Source organism: Ovis aries, chromosome 7, assembly GCF_016772045.2.
Source record: "Ovis aries strain OAR_USU_Benz2616 breed Rambouillet chromosome 7, ARS-UI_Ramb_v3.0, whole genome shotgun sequence".
Taxonomy (NCBI): Eukaryota; Metazoa; Chordata; class Mammalia; order Artiodactyla; family Bovidae; genus Ovis; species Ovis aries.
In genome coordinates this window covers 14,514,290-14,531,079 of record NC_056060.1, presented here as the reverse complement: position 1 = coordinate 14,531,079, position 16,790 = coordinate 14,514,290, and the positions used below count along the sequence as shown (strand labels likewise).

General features: G+C 39.1%; 1 protein-coding gene across 15 annotated transcripts in view; it reads right to left on the bottom strand.

Moving 5' to 3' along the window:
• Window positions 1–16,790, bottom strand: part of MAP2K5 (mitogen-activated protein kinase kinase 5) — a 263,833-nt gene that overhangs the window by 85,241 nt on the left and 161,802 nt on the right. For 10 of the 15 annotated variants that reach the window (XM_042252082.2, XM_027971523.2, XM_042252077.1 and 7 more), the window contains one exon: window positions 3,607–3,636. The exons of 4 other annotated variants lie outside the window; for them this stretch is intronic. In XM_042252082.2, coding sequence (XP_042108016.1) covers window positions 3,607–3,636 — 30 coding nt within the window. Of the gene's footprint in view, window positions 1–379; window positions 3,402–3,606; window positions 3,637–16,790 lie in introns of those variants that run through there. One more of the 15 variants, XM_012180834.5, reaches the window with a different exon arrangement.

The window sequence follows — 16,790 nt, the reverse complement described above, 5'->3', positions numbered from 1 at the left end:
AGGAGACGCTGCTAACGATGCTGTCAGCGGTGCTGACGCTGGGCTGGGGGAAGGATGAGTCTGGAAGCTGGCCTCTCCTCCCCTCCTTCCCTTCTGCTCATTTTACGCTCTGCTCCAGCTGCAGCTGGCAGGTTGAGTACACATCTTCTTGCAAGCTTTGGTTGACGATTAGAAGTTCTTTTTTGGGCTACAGTCCCACATCAGGGCCAGCAGGGTGGCCCTTTGTACTTTCCCAAGTGGTTTTATATCCATAATCTCATCTGCTCTGCATGCTTCTAATCAGACAGGCTCATTGTAGAGATGAGGAAACAGGCCTCCAAGAGTTACAAAGCAAGAATTAAGGCCTGCAGTGACTGAAGCTTATGGTAGAGCTGGGTTCTTTTTTTTTTTTTTTAAGATTTATTTCTTTTACTTTTATTTTTTTGGCTACTCTGGGTCTTTGTTGCTGTGAGTGGGCTTTCTCTAGTTGCAGAGAGTAGGGGCTACTCTTTGTTGTGGTGCACAGGCTTCTCCTAACGGTGGCTTCTTTGGTTTCAGAGCATGGGCTCTAGGCACATTCAGTAACCACACAGAGGACTCAGTAGTTGAGGCTCTTGGGTTCTGGCTCAGTAGTTTTGGCACAGGGGCTAAGTTGCTCTACGGTATGTGCAGTCTTCCCAGGGCAGGGGTATAACCTGTGTCCTCTGCATTGGCAGATGGATTCTTAATGACTATACCACCAGGGAAATTCCAGAGCTGGGTTCTAACCCTAATCTTTTGGCTCCTGGGCTAGAGCTCTTTCAAAGAGGCCAGTCTCCTTAGCTTCCCACTTGTGAGGAGAGCTGAGATCTGGTGTCCTGATTTGACTCAGCACCATCCCTGGGGACAGAAGGGATGTAAAACTTTGAGACCTTAAGGATATGTGAAAATCTCTCCTGTGTTCAAGGAGCAGACTAGTGGGTAATAATTGAGACGAGGTAGTCCTTAAGCCTCAGAGAAGGCAATGGCACCCCACTCCAGTACTCTTGCCTGGAAAATCCCATGGACGGAGGAGCCTGGTGGGCTGCAGTCCATGGGGTCGCTAAGAGTTGGACATGACCGACAACTTCACTTTCACTTTTCACTTTCCTGCATTGGAGAAGGAAATGGCAACCCACTCCAGTGTTCTTGCCTGGAGAATCCCCGGGACGGGGGAGCCTGGTGGGCTGCCTTCTATGGGGTCGCACAGTGTCGGACACAACTGAAGTGACTTAGCAGCAGCAGCAGCAGTCCTTAAGCCTGGTAAATCAAGATTTGACTCTAGAGCTGCTCTGTAAACTAGTGAGTCTCCTATCACTAGACGTGTTCAACTGTTTGCTTTTCAGAGATACTATGGAGAGGTCTGATCCGACCTTGTCTGAGATCCCTTTTCAATCTTGAGAGTTTGTGATTCACTCCTGCCCATTATACTCGGGATTCAATGGCCCCAAACCAGCTACGGTACAACAGTGAGCAAATCAGCTATCCTGTCTGCCCAATGTGTGAGGGGAGGCTACCTCACAGAGTGGCTCGGGGTTCAAATGAGATAATGCGGGCCTAACAGAAGGCATTATTTCATAATCCAGTCCCTGCGATACTATAAAAATGTTTATTTTTCTTCATGTGTTTTATCTGAAGGCAAAAGGTCAGGGTAGAAGAGGAATTTATAAAGTATCCTTTCCCAATCCTCAGTATATAGTACAAAGCCTGTAAAACAAATGCCAAGTCCATCAAAAGGCATTACTGATGCCAACAATGAAGGGCACAAACTTCTGGTTGTGAGACCTGAGAAACAGACCTGATGGCATTGAAAGCTACTTCTATTACTTCAAAGCCCCAGTTTGGTGACAATACTCTATCATGATCCAAGGAACACAGTTTTCCCCTCACTCTGGCATAACAGTGATTGCTAACTAGGGAGTGCAGCACATTTGAGTTTTCCACTTCCACTTGACTGATCCAGTAAACATACACTTAACACATTCCCGAAAACATTCAATACTGGGAAGGGAGACAGCCTCTTCCCAAATTCGACCAGTCTTCCAAAGCTTCCTTTGTCAAATGCAAAGGCAATCGTTTCTTAAGACTTCTCACTTATCCAAATTTCACTGATTAAATACTCTAGGCATTAGGAATCTCAAGAATTCAGCTATATTCTCAAACTTTGATATTTTTTCCTATGTGGCTTACAAGCTTTCTACTAAGACTTGTTTGAGAGGTTAAGTTGTATAGCGCCTCTTCATTTACAAAATGAGGGGATTGCATAAATTGGCCAAACAGTGAATTGTTTAAACATTACTGACAGAATAAGAGGCTTACCAAGACAAATATTCTAATGAGCTATAAATCCTGAAAATGTGATTTTAATTTGATGGGCTACCTAGCGCTAAGCAGCAAGGCTGTATACACTAAAATGTCACTAAATTCGAGCATGCATGCCAAGTGATTACATTTCAGGGCTTCTCTTTAAGGAAAAGATTCTGTTTAAACAAATAATCCTACACATTTGAAAAGTGGGACTGACACTCTTGAACCTAACAACTTGGACAATTTCTCCTCTATTTATCTGATGGCTTTAACTGTAAAAGAAAAAGGATACAGAAGAGACATTTCAGCGTGTGAAGGGGCTTTAAATGTTCACATGGGTATCAGGAGAATTTGTTTAAAACTGCTTATAAAGATGGGAGAGAGAATGAGCCCCATCCTATTATTCAATAACCATGTTTGTGATGCATCTGCATAATCTAACCATGCATAAATTAGTATCTGTAATACAACACTTATTTGCATAATAATAGCAAGTTAATAGATGCTTAAAGAGCAGAGACCAACACCACCTTTAAATCAGACATGCCTCCAGGCACTTTGGCCTGTACAGACCAAGATGCCAGAAAAACAGTGAGCATCAACCAGAGGAAAACAGTCAAACGATTCATTTTTCATCCCTCTAGACATTTCACTTCTTTCTCCCCACACATTGGGGAACCATTTTCAAACCACAGAATAGCTTAACATTTTAAGTGCTAACACCCTTCTACAATAAAAATCTTAAATTACCACAGAGATTATCGTCAGCAATGGTAACATAATGGATAGTTTATTTTCTTAGAAATGTAAATAGAAAGGACAAATTTACAAAACCCAAAAACCGCTCAAAATCATATCCATGTAAAAGTGGGGGTCCACCTATTTGCTTAGCAAAAATAATGATCTAGATTAGATACTTTCACCCTTCATCTCCATCCTTTAATTCAAATAACTAACTGAATCCAAAAACTCAAACATTGTATCAAGAAAAGGCTGTGCCTCTCTTCCAACCTCTGTATGAACACATGGGGCTGGGCTGGGGTGTGGAAAACATCACCAGTGTCACACAAAGGAAGAACATGACGATGGCTTCCAACCTTTAACAAAGAGGGAAAAAAACCTGGAGTTTAAAAAAAATCAAAAATCAATAGAGACTTCTAAATGACTCCTTTAAGATATCACTTTTCAATTTAACAGGACAGATTTATTTGTATGTGGCTCAAATGTTCACAATTGCTCCCTGTACCTTCATACATAGGAATGAATGTCACAGTGGCAAACGGCAGTAATGAACAATCTTACCTGAGGATATGGAAACCTCCCAAGAGCAAGCTGGGAAAGGAAATAATATTTGTCTAGTTATAGATTTGCATGCAGGGCAGATCTCCTTAAGACAGACAAGTACTAAATTTCAGAACTGTATTCAGCAAATATAAAAAGCTCACAACCTCAAACGCACAAACTAAATTATTGTTGTAATTACATTGAGAGTTGTATTTAGAATGAACATTTACATTGGACAACGTTTTATTCCCTGATAAAATATTCTAATTTTAACAACTAAACACTATCGTTATGTCATTTCTCTTAGGAATATTCTCAGCTGTACAGGCATTATTCACATTTACAAGTGTACAACAGCTTCTTTTAGACAGAGATGTAAAATCATAGGAGACTGTTGGTTTTTTCTCTTGTAAAAATGGGAACATTTAATTGATCCGAGCTGACTATTCTGTAGAATTTTCAGTTATAAGAATTATAAAAAGAGTTGTAGGAAATGGGGAATGGGCCATATGAAACAGGAAATTTTGCCACTATTTTCATTTTTTCCCCTTCCATTCACAGTTAAAAGGAAAGAGCTATTACTAGTGGGAAAATGCCATTTCAAGATCGTGGGGCTGGAACAATAGGTCTGAAATTTGGAAAATGAATCCTTAGAGCTTCCAATTTTGCTTGATTTGTAAAATGCTATGTGTTTCTACACCACTCACTTAACTTTGGTCTTTGAATTCTCACCTGTGGAAACAAAATGATTCAACCAGGAACAGGATTAATACACAGTGATAAGATCAAATTTACCAAACACACTATAAGACTATAGTATAAGACTATACTATTTTATTTAAAGAAAATAGTGGCTAAATTTTGCAACTTCATAATGTGGCCCATCTTCAAGCTCAAAATCCTTTAAATGTATTTGTAACTATTTAAGAGTAGAATTGCTACAACAGGGAACTTTGAAGCTGGAATGGATCCAAGAAACATCAATCCATTTTCCAGACTAGAACCCCAGAGTCCCACTGAAGACATTTCAACGTGGTTAATAAGTGTGGGGATTGACCCCAAGATTTGCAACTGAATCCAGGATTCTTTCCAACGTATTATACTACCTTTCTATATCTTGAGAAGTTGCATATTTATTTCAAAGGCACTGGCACTGCTCAGACATTTCTGAACACCTCTTTAGAAACTATGTTTAGGATCATTTCAAGTAACAGGAGAATAACTTCATTTTATTAGAACTGCATCTTACCCTGAACTTAAAATTACAGCCCTCTGCTTTTTGATCATGTAAATTATTTGTTGGCTAAGGTTTGAATGGCCTTAGTCAACAAAACCCAAAGTCAACCTCAAAGAATAAATATTTTGTTTCTTAATAAGGATAGACATGAAGGTGCTGAGGTTAATTTTTAAAGTTCTAAAACCAGTACATGCTTAAGCAACGTAATAGGAATAAACCTATTGACCTATATGACCAATAAAACCAATAAACCTATATGACCACAAAAGGTAACTACTTGGAAAGGGTCAACACTCATTTGGATGTATATATATATATATATGTTTTGGAATACTTGGTAAGTTTTGTTACCTTGCATTCATTTCTTATATATTCGAAGTTCTCAGATTTTCAAGATATAAAGTTACACTATCATTGTTTCATCTGGTGGATGTCGTTAATCCATTCAAGTATAATGTGAAGGAAAAAGAGTGTGAATGTTAAACTCCTTTTCATAGTTTTGCACGATTATGTCTGTCTATATCCTGCTGTTAGTTAGGAAGGGAAGCAACTCAGCTCTCCACTGCCTCCACTGTACCCCCCACCCAACACTGACCATCCATTTGACTTACATTTTGAAATACAGTGTGTTTCTGGCCAATGAGAATGTGTACATTGATTCAGGAGGAGCCACTCTGGTCTTCTGTGGCAGAAATGGGTGGGCTAGGCATTTGCCCCATTCTGTACTGAACTGACCGGCAGTGACAGCTCACCAAAGGCTGTCACCTATCACCACACCCATTTGCAGACTATGAGCTTTGCACACTCTTTCATTTGGACTTAAAAAAGTAGCAAGAGGAGGGTCTCTCATCTACAAAAGCTGACGGCTTAACAACTACTAGAAAAACATTTAGAACATTCGATCTGAAGTCCTTCCACAGGTGCTGCACCATTCACCCTGGTAGATGCTGAACATGTTATTAGGGCCTACAGAAGACTTCTGTCCACCTGGCTTACCAGCAGAAGAAACTTGCCCACCATACATACAGCTAAGGTCTAGACTAGCTGACCAGACTAGCCGGTCAACACTGGCCATTGGTTCTTACAGCTAAAAGAACTAAGCAATGATAAATGGAAGGCTTTTTAAAAATGGGATAAGATGAAAAATGTGAACTTTTCCCACTTCAACACAAAACCTCAAATTCTCAAGACATCACTGTCCTATGGAGAGGTGAGACTATAGCTGACTTGGACATGTGCACGCATCAACTTGGCTCCCTTCTCATTAAAAGGTAATTAGGCTGGCTGATGTCATTGATTTACTCTGTCAGAGACCTCCATGCAAGAGAACAGAGAGAAAATTCAGCTGGGAGCCTCTGTACCAGCCTGCTTGGGAACAGGTGGCAGTGCTTGAATAAGCAAACTCATCATCCTTGGGACTGGCTCTACTTGTGTGAACTTTCCTGATATCCTGTGGAAGCTCAGTCTTACTTGTCAACTACATTCCTGGGAGGACTGTTTCTAAGGCATCTTGCAGATTGGAGGGCAGAGAACGGTTCCTAGTTCTTGACCAGAGATGTACAGCAATCATTTCCTCTTTCACAGTGCTGCCACTGGGTTGTTCCAGCGGCAAGCCAAGGATTCCAATTCTGCGTCAGTGAAAACTGGCAGCGGCGCTGTAAGGGTGGCACGAAAAGCGGTCATTCTAAGGCTCTGGGAGAGGAAGCTGCCTTCCACGTAAGTCTGTCCTTTTAGGTTTAATGCAGCTGCAATGTTTATGTTCTGTACTATTTGTCTTGTGACAAAACAGAAGGAAATATACAGCCAGGCCCTAGAATCTTTTTATCAAGTTCAATTAGGAGAAGGTAAAAAGGAAAGGGGCTCTCAGCAGATAAGGTTGAGGCTGTCAAAACTCAAATAAACACTGAAACCTTATGGGAAAGAGGGAGCAAATATGCTATGAGTGACTATTTCAGAGACAGACAGACCTGGGGCCATTCTGTATCTTTTACCCCTACTGGTCTATTAATCTACTTGCATTTCCCCAGCTTTTATTGTCAAGGTATTATAAATTAGGAAACTTACAAAAGAGGGTATGTAATCTTCTCTGAAATGGCCTGCAGATATGTCACTGTACTAAATGTGTTTCAGATTTAATGAAGCTTTAATGTCCTTTTTAATTTTGCCTGTTTCTGTATCACCAGGGGTCGGGCAAGGCAATCAGCACTCAAGAGGGTGGTTTGGTTTAAAACTAGGAAAAAACTCATTTGCTTATGAGTTGCACTGTATTTTCTTAATTAAATTTACTGAGTAAAATGGTTTAAGTTCAGCCAACCAATGACCTTTGTATGTAGATTTAGATTTATAAATAGGTTAACAGTTAAAGAAGAAGAAAAAAAGAATCACAACAAAGCAAACAGATTAGGGCTAAGCCAATAGAAGTCTTTGCTCTCTTTTATCATCTTTACAAAAGAAGCATCTAAATTTAGGCAGCTTAAGTCCAGTTAAAAAAAAAGTATATTGAAAAATGTGGATCCATGTACGTGCCAGCAATTCATCAGATGACTCTAACATCCTTTTCATTCCCAGGAGAGGAACAGCTCATATTGTAAAAGATTTGGAAAAGCTTTATTTATTTTGGAGGAGTGGAGGCAGAGATGGGGGGGGGGACAGGATTCTATGTAACATTAAATAAAAAAGTGCGCTTTAATTCCAAATACTTAAGATTCAGTACACTGCTAAACACTCTGAAAACATTTACCAGTTATGAATACACTTAAATAACAGTAAACTACTAACATTTCACTGTAAAAACTAGAACTGTTCCTTAGTGTCATCTTACTGACCTTTAAATTTGTCCATAATCTATGAAATACTACTGAGTTAGCAATATTTGGATAAGTTGGATTTTATGAGTTAAATAATCAATATATGTGTGGGTGTGATTATAACAATTGCCAGATACATAACAACTGCATGATAGAAACTTTTTCATTGCAACAAAAAGTCAGAGCAGAAGATATTTATTTACAAAGCAACAACAATGGCTTCTGTTAACAGTAAAGATCACTACTGTCATGAAGTCATAAAGGGTAAAGAGAAAACATACACTGTAGCCAGAAAGCCACTGTAGGACATAAACTTAGGATATGTTTTTGGTGACCAACTTTCCAACTTAGAATATCAACAGTGGGGGAGTTGTTTTAAATCTACAGTTATGTTAAAGAGCATTGGAGTTTTATAAAATCTTAATTTAGACATATTCTATGTTTCTCAACAAAACTGCAAATTGAAAATAAGCATTTTTAACATGGTGATGTAGCTCAAGGAGGACTTTATAGTCTGAAATGTTCTAAAATTTGTGAATTACCTGTGCCCATCTTACACAGTTAAATTTCCACAGAAGGATTTTGCCTTTAGACCATACACTGCAGTTAAACCCTCATTTTACAGGATCGCAGCAGCACTTTGGAACATTCAGACACAGGGAAACTTAAAAAAAAAAAATCAGACTTAACTACTGGATTACATAAAATTCCCTAGGTGAGATTTCATCCGAAGACCAATTTACACAGTCCTAGAGAGAGAGTTTAAATCATCTGAAACTCTGCTGGCAAAGGACCATAATAAATATTAAATACCTCAAAACCTACCCTAAGATTTTACTTTTTTTACTTTTCTTCCCAGGTATCAATTTCGCTGTCCTCTTACTAAATGGTTTAAAAAGAATCCAAAGGATATAACAGCAATTTACCAGTGCTAAAGTGCTTGGGAGGTTAAAGTGACAACAAAGAACACAGTAACACAAAGCGTCTTGAAGCAGGGTTTCAATTAAATGTGGAGGATTTACTAATACAGTATACAAAAAAAAAAAAGAGTTACAAATTAATTTAATCTTCTGCCTATAGTTTGCAGCTGCACTCCAAAGTGTCTAGGGCTTAAGAACAAAGCCTTGAAGGGCCTCGGAGTGAGGAAAGCTTCAATTTTTAATGTATAACGCCATTAGCTGATAACTTGTGGAATCTGCAACCCCTGCGGAGGGGCATAAGTGCGAGTAACAGAGACTGATGAAGTGACATATTTGTTCATGTCTAAAACTATGAGGAAGAGGGTTATTACTAACACTATCAGGCCCAACAGAAATATGCCCTAATAACCTTTGGGACCCTCCACGTTATCAGTTCTCACTACATCAAATATATTAAAATCAAAACCTAATTCCCTTTAATTAAAGACAATTAGTTTGTTTTACTATTATTGTTTTAACTTGTATGACATTATAATACATTGCAAATTAAAGATGGAATAACAAATGGAATGAAAGCATCAAACTGCGAACACTTTTCCTCCCATGTTTGGTGAAATGGGCTTGTGACTGGTGTCTATTTCAGGAAATTTAAGAACAACCATCACTAAACATTGAAAAGTGGGGTAGAAACATTTCACCCTAAAAAGAACACAGTGGGACCACGCATATGTTTTCCCTATTCAATGTATACTTTTCACATAATGCTTTCCTATCATTCCAAGGATTTCTTTAACACAAACAGAATCATGGCTCAATGGAGGCATAGGAAGCTTAATTAATTTGCCCAAGGTCATACTGGAGGTTGGTGGCAAAGCTTGTTAAATTACTGGGAACTCTGGACTCTACAGATGTTTTGGCAATGGCAAAGGCCCCTGGTTGGCAAAGGCCCCATGAGACTCCCAGTGCAGTGGGTGAGCCACAGCAAATAACTCCTGACGCCTGTTCAAAAAGTGCCAAGTGCTCTGGAGGGCTCACAAATAACGTTTCCTTTGTGTAGAAAGAGCCTAATGGTGAGGTTCCCATCAGGGGTGCTTCTTAACATGTCCCAATATTTTAAAAGGAATGACTTATCCTCACCAGAGCCCACTGATAAAAAGTAAATTTGTTTTAACTTAAGGATCCCAAACACAGCAGCACAAAGAAATAAATCAAACGTTTATCCATCATTCAGAAGGTCCTCTTGCATTCTATTCCACTGATTACTAGTAATAATGGAGAAAAGATAGCATTACAAATAAATGTTTCTAATTCAGTGGATTTTTTTTCTTTTTAAATTAGAAATGGGTTTATAACAGTGGACACTTAAATGGGGCCAGGGCAACGGTAATTCACAAGTACAATATCCTGATGCTGTTCCTTTAATTGCTTTATTTGTTTTACTGTAAAAAATGATTGCTTGCTGTAGTCTAACCATGAATGCTGAAAAGCATGATACATTGAGGTCTCAACCTGGGCAAACTGTACCTAAACTTACACTTTATTGCAGCTTAGTTCACAATCTTCACCTAATATAGGGTTATATCCCAGTGCAGCAGGAGGATAAATCATCCTGGAATATTACTCTGGCAAAGTTTAGCTGTGACTGGAGCATATGTGCTTTCGAGCCACTGAAGCAAAGGCCCATAAAATACACTAATTACTGGAAGTTATGGTCACTGAGTGATTGATAGCGCTCTGCAAGGCAACTTCCTCATTTTCAGCTCTTCTGACGGGGCTCATCCGCCACATAGCAATTATTAATTCATGACCCACCCCTCAGGCACTAGTACCTTTACCTCTAATTCTCCTGCTACCAAACAACTGCTGCAGCTGGACACTGTCTTTCTTCATTCTGATGGCTGGGTAAGGATGATAAAAAGTAGATTTCATGCTAAATGCTATTGTTTTGAATCTTTAAATGGTCCTTGGTCTTTCTAACCTTGCTGTCCTAAAACACATGATTCTCCTCCTTCTCCCATAACGCTATTTTACTTGTGTCATTTTCTTCCCTTTTCCCTTATAAAAAGGGTTTTGTGTGTCTATGCATTATATGTACATATGACCACGTGTGTGATACACACACACATATATAAACACACATACAATCTATCTGTCTATACTATACTATAGTAGACGAAAAACTCTGCCTGACTAATTTTTTAGTTGAACACGGTGGTTTAAATGCAATATATAACTTCAACTAGGCCATAGTAAATACGAGCCAGCAAATTGATTTAAAATAAAAGGCACTCCCCCAACCCTCCATTTAAAAAGACCTACTTTAAAGCTTTGAAGACATTCTAATTGTTTCAAGTTGATTTCCATCAGTAGCTTCACTCAGAGTGATGCTAATTAAGATATCTGAGTATATAACTGAATCTCTAAAAGTCTCTTAAAATCAACTGCAAAGGTCTTTTTTGATGGTGTTCTGTGCACTGAGAAGAAATTCAGTGAGAGACTCTGAATTAAAGAGAGATAAAGTTCAGTCATGATGGATGAAAGCAAACATTTTACTTTTCTAACAGAAAAACAGATGTTCTTCAAAATTTTGAACAATTCAAAATGCAATAGTGAGGGTGGTTTTCCTGTGTGGAATCTGAGATAGGGCAACAGATGAGTAGATGACTCCAAGCTACCTACCCTTTCAGGACTTGTTTCAAATTATTCCCCCTCTTCCGCTGGGAGTCAGTTCCAGAAAACAATTTGGAGGACAAAATCCATACCCTCTCTGTCCATACTATTCACTGGACAGTGTATCACATCCCACCTGATAACATCTTCTTATATACCTAATGCCTTATAAGTTTCACTTGTTTAAGGGCAAACTCTAAGTTATAAACTTTCATATATCCTCCGTGACACCAGAGATAGTATTTTCCATTAGGCTAACCATGAGCATTTGCTGATTATGATAAGCCCCCTGATGGTGATGTCTCCTAGAGTTTAGTCAGCTTGGTGGTACATGGATGTTTCTACCATTAACACTACAATACTTTAATAAACATAGTATACAAACTTCTCAGTATTAGTGGTTGATAGTTTTAACTGGGGCTTCCTCTAATAGTGAGAAATTTGTATACTAGGTTTATTAAAGTATTGTAGTATTAATGGTAAAAACAACCATGTTTTAACTGGCAAGGCACTCTTACTCTTTTCTTTTTTTTTTTTAATTTTATTTTATTTTATTTTATTTTTTTTCATCTTTTTTTTTTATTTTTTTAAATTTTAAAATCTTTAATTCTTACATGCATTCCCAAACATGAACCCCCCTCCCACCTCCCTCCCCATAACATCTTTCTGGGTCATCCCCATGCACCCCTGGACTGCACCCTCATGAGAGGATGCTACATGGAATGCTGAGCCCTACTAGGACTCCTGACTCACAGAATCCTGAGACAAAATTAATGACTGCTATTTTAAGCTATTAATGTTGGGTAGTTTATTCAGAGTAATAGATAACTGAAATGCTATCCTTGACATTGATGTCAGCTCTCCTGCTCATTTGCCCAGTCCTGCGCACTTTGCTTTTTACAAAGAATTTTATTTATTTGTCCATCTTCGGCTGTGCTAGGCCTTTGTTGCTGCGCACGCTTTTCTGTAGTTGAGGCAAGCGGAGCTACTCTCTAGTTGCGGTGGCTTGTCTTGTTGCGCAGCATGGGCTCCAGGGTCCTTGGCCTTCCATAGTTGAGGCTCACAAACTCTGGAGCACAGGCTAAATAGTTGTGGCTCACAGGCCTAATTGCTCTGTTGCACATGGGATTCTCCCACTTCAGGGACTGAACCCATGTCTCCTACACTGGCAGGCAGATTCTCCACCACTGAGCCACCAGGAAATTCCCTATGAGTTTTGCCATTGCACTTTTACTGATCTTTTCCCCTCTGAGTCAAGGAACTCCTAAGAACAAAGTTTTTCGATCCCTACTGCTAACACAGGGCAGTACTACATAAATGTTTACTGATTAGATGGAACTTTTACCTACCCACTTCTACTTTATTTCAGCAGACATACTGGAGATTAGGTTAATTGTTGTGTTTCTTTAAGAAAAATAAACTAGGCCTTGGTTTCTGAAAAAACAACAGCAATTGTATTAATACATTTCAAAATACAATAGAGCTGAACCAACTATAGGGATAGTGTAGGTAGCAATCCTGTGAAAAGCAGTGATGAGTTGAGTCACAATAAACCAGTTTTTCCCTTTATCTAATTTCCTGCTCATTTACATCTACCATTTCTCACTCCTTTCTTCAAAACTACTGACCTACTTCTTTTCTACAGCTTAGTGGAAGAAGCAGGCTTTCACCCAGAGTCAGGATATTTAACTGCTGCTGCCTGGTTAAATCATCTAGCCTTTCTGGAAAAGTCCTTTAACTTCTCTAGATCTCAGTTTTCTTATTTGCCATGTAGGAACTTTGATGCTTACAGATCAAAGTTGGTGGAATGATCTTCGATACCTTAAATTGCTGATTTTTTGGTCACTTCCCACCACAGTGGGAAGAAGCTTAAATGAGATAATGAATATCAAATGGCTTTGTTAAGTGTTACCTACACATAAAGTGTTGATATCCTTCCAGAATGACACTGAGCAAGAAGATGTCAGCAGTGAGCAATAGAGGAAAGTGCACTTCCCTTCACATCAGAGGTCCCAGCTGCAGGGCTTCTTCTGCACAGTCCTAGCTTTTGCTGTACCTGCAGGCGCAGTCTCTCCCTGGGATCCAGCGAGGATCTGAGCTTCCTCACTGATAGGAGGAGGGATCTGACTTAACAAGTTCTAAAGTCTCTCTTCTAAATAGTTAAAAGACATTTTGGTCTCTAAATACAAGGATAAGGTGTGTAAAAGGTGTCTAAATAAATGCTAAAAACGTTATTATTCAGGTCAGAATCAAAGCATGTAAAGCAGACTGGAGGATCTTTGAGAGGATTTTTAAGTCAATTCCGGGTCACCGGATTTGAGTATTGATAGGACTCTGTGATGGAGAAGGCAATGGCAACCCACTCTAGTACTCTTCCCTGGAAAATCCCATGGAAGGAGGAGCCTGGTAGGCTGCAGTCTGTGGGGTCGCTAAGAGTCAGACATGACTGAGCGACTTCACTTTCCCTTTTCCTTTCATGCCCTGGAGAAGGAAATGGCAACCCACTCCAGTGTTCTTGCCTGGAGAATCCCAGGGACGGGGGAGCCTGGTGGGCTGCCGTCTATAGGGTTGCACAGAGTTGGACATGACTGAAGTGACTTAGCAGCAGCAGGACTCCATGAGCAGTGATTGTTACTGCTGGGTATCTCAAAGGTAGCAGCAGCAGTTCCTCAAATTATCACACTCAGAGAACTGCAGAGTTGACATGTCACTAGAACCCCTCCCGCTTCTTATCTTTTAGATCTCACCTCTAAAGTAACCCTACACTACTCAGTTACCCCTATTGTACGATGTTATTTCTGTCCAAAAACTTACTACTGTCAAGCATAGTATATATTTATAATGTAGGCTCCGTGAAAGCAGGGATTTGTCCCTTTCCTTCTCAGCAATGTCCCCAGTGACCATCACGGTGCCTGCCACATAATGGCAATCAACAAAAATTTGCTAAGTGACTAAATGAATAAATGACTGCATCCTGTCTAACTTTATACTTGGCTCTTCTACAAAATACTTCTTAAAAAAAAAACCCAAACCTGAGACAAGTCTTTAGTCACTACTTAAATGATTCTAGGGATGGGTCATTTTTTACTTCTAAAGGGACAGCAGCACTGTTGAATAGCAAGGGTGTGGGGATTTATTCATTAGAATTTTTTTTTGAAGATTTTTTTTTTGATGTGGACTATTTTTAAAGTCTTCACTGAATGTATTACAATATTGCTCCTGTTTTGTTTGTTTGTTTGTTCGGTTTGGTTTTCTGACTACAAGGTATGTGGGATCTCAGCTTGAGGGGGTTCAAAATATGGAATGATAATCGTACCCCCTGCACTGGAAGGTGAAGTCTTAACCCCTGGACTGCCAGGGAAGTCCCAGAGAATTCTGCTTTATACTAAATAGAAAACCGTGGACTTTTTGTTTTTTTGTTAGCTTCAGAAAGTTTGGCCTGCCAGTCATAAAGTAGCAGACTGCCCATCCTCTACTGACAATTCTTCAAACGTTGGAAAACAAGTTGTTAAACGACTGCTTTGTCCTCTCTTTATTTTCTTATTTTTTGTATCAGGACTTGATTCAAATGTTTTAAAAGTCTAAATTGTGTGTGCTTGTGTTTATACACAATTTGGACATGTGCTATTGAAAAAACCTTACGAACAGTCTGAAATCCATCAAAATAACAAAATGCTTAGCTGGGATTGCTAGCACCTGTTCCATCTTGTTCTGTTAATCTCATGGTTGTTCACGATAGCTCTGAGCACAAAGCAAGCTCAACAATGCCTCATTCAGTAGCAAACACTTCACTCTGTCCGCCAGTTTCCCATGCACTACCATCACTGACAACCTTGGAAAATGCACATTTAGGCATGGTAATCTGGGACAGCTGGATCCCTTCACAGACCCGGCAAAGGACTGAACCAGTCAATCCATCATCTGCCAAAGGTCATTTTAACAGCTTCTTTTTGCAATAAGTTAACATAAAATTTCAGACAAAAAAAATGACAATAGAAAAAAATCAAGTTAAGACAATTGCAGAAAGGGGCATGTGGGCAGGGGCATGAGTGACAGAAACTGTTGCATGCTCTCTTCCTCAATATTCTTCAGTGGAAGGGAAAGAGGCCCACGACAAGAATCCCAGAACCACACTTCTGCCCACTTTCTCATACAATCTCCCACTGAAACGCCCTTTGTCCTAGGACCCTTCCACTTTAACCCTTCTGCTTTCTGGTGGTTTTCAGCAGAAACTTCGATCAACAGGTAAGATATTTCACTAGACGGGGCAGCAGACAACACATTATAGTAAGAGTCAATGTCCACACAGGTGCTTGACAACGATTATAAAAAGGGAGAGGAGGAAAAACTGGTTATCTGTGGAGCACACCAAAGGCTAAGCTGTCATGGTTGAGAGAAGCTGGCAGCAGCTGCTCAGAGGGCATCCAGAGCCATCCGTCACCCCTCAGACCAGGCTCACAGTGACCACGGGCTAGGAAAGCAAACAAAACTGCAGCTACAGACTGACTGGACAAAGTGACATTTCTGTTTGTTTGTTTGTTTCAAAAGCTGGGAATAGGTAGGTTCTTCAGTATATTTACAGGCAGGGGCTGAGTCTAGATAATGCTCCATAATTTTTTCACTTGGTAAAACATTCACTGCCTAGATGTTATTTCAAAAAGAAGCTTACTTCTTAAAATATATATATATGTTTATTACTATTGTTTATCACCTGTCTCCTAATTAATTGTAGGTTCAACAAGGAAAGGGAACATGCCTATTTTATTTATCAATGTGTCCCCAGCACCCAGTAAAGTATTTGGCACATAAGAAGTGTTCAATAAAATTTATTAATGTTATGTTAATATATATGTAAATTAATCAGTTATATTAATTATACATTAATATTATACTAACAATGCACTGATGTTATATTATTTTATTAATGATATTTATTAATGTTTATTAATACTAATGCTATTTTGTTCCACAGATAAGAGACTGATACTTGGAGTAACAAAATGACTTGGCCAAGATAACACTGATTATAAGTGGTGATGCCAGCATTTCTGGTTAATGCAAAACGTGAACTCTTAACAGTTCAAGAGTGAGGATGATAGCCTTAATATCTGAAAATATATCAGAGAAAAAAAACGACACACTCTTCACCACACTTCTCCAGAAACTTCTGTCAACGGTACTGGGTGGAGTGATCCATGTCACTTTTTCAATACTTTTTATTTTCACTTCACATAGCTCAATATACTTCATGTGTTTGCTCATAAACATAGAAAATCACAGTTCATTCTCTTGATATCTAATGAGACATCGGATATCCATTCAACAGTTGGATAAAGGCAAAATTTTAAAAATTAGATGTGTTAACAGCTTTTCAGAATCCCACAAGACAAGGTAGTTACAATCAACTATTTGCACATTTTATGCTAAATTTCCCTTGGGAAAATTCTATTATAGATGTCTACAGGGAATTCAATAATTTATGATTCTCTGACAAAAATTTACTTTCTCTGGGTGAAACCACTGACATATGTCATTTTTTAAAAAGTTAGGGCTTTTTTTTCCTCCTGT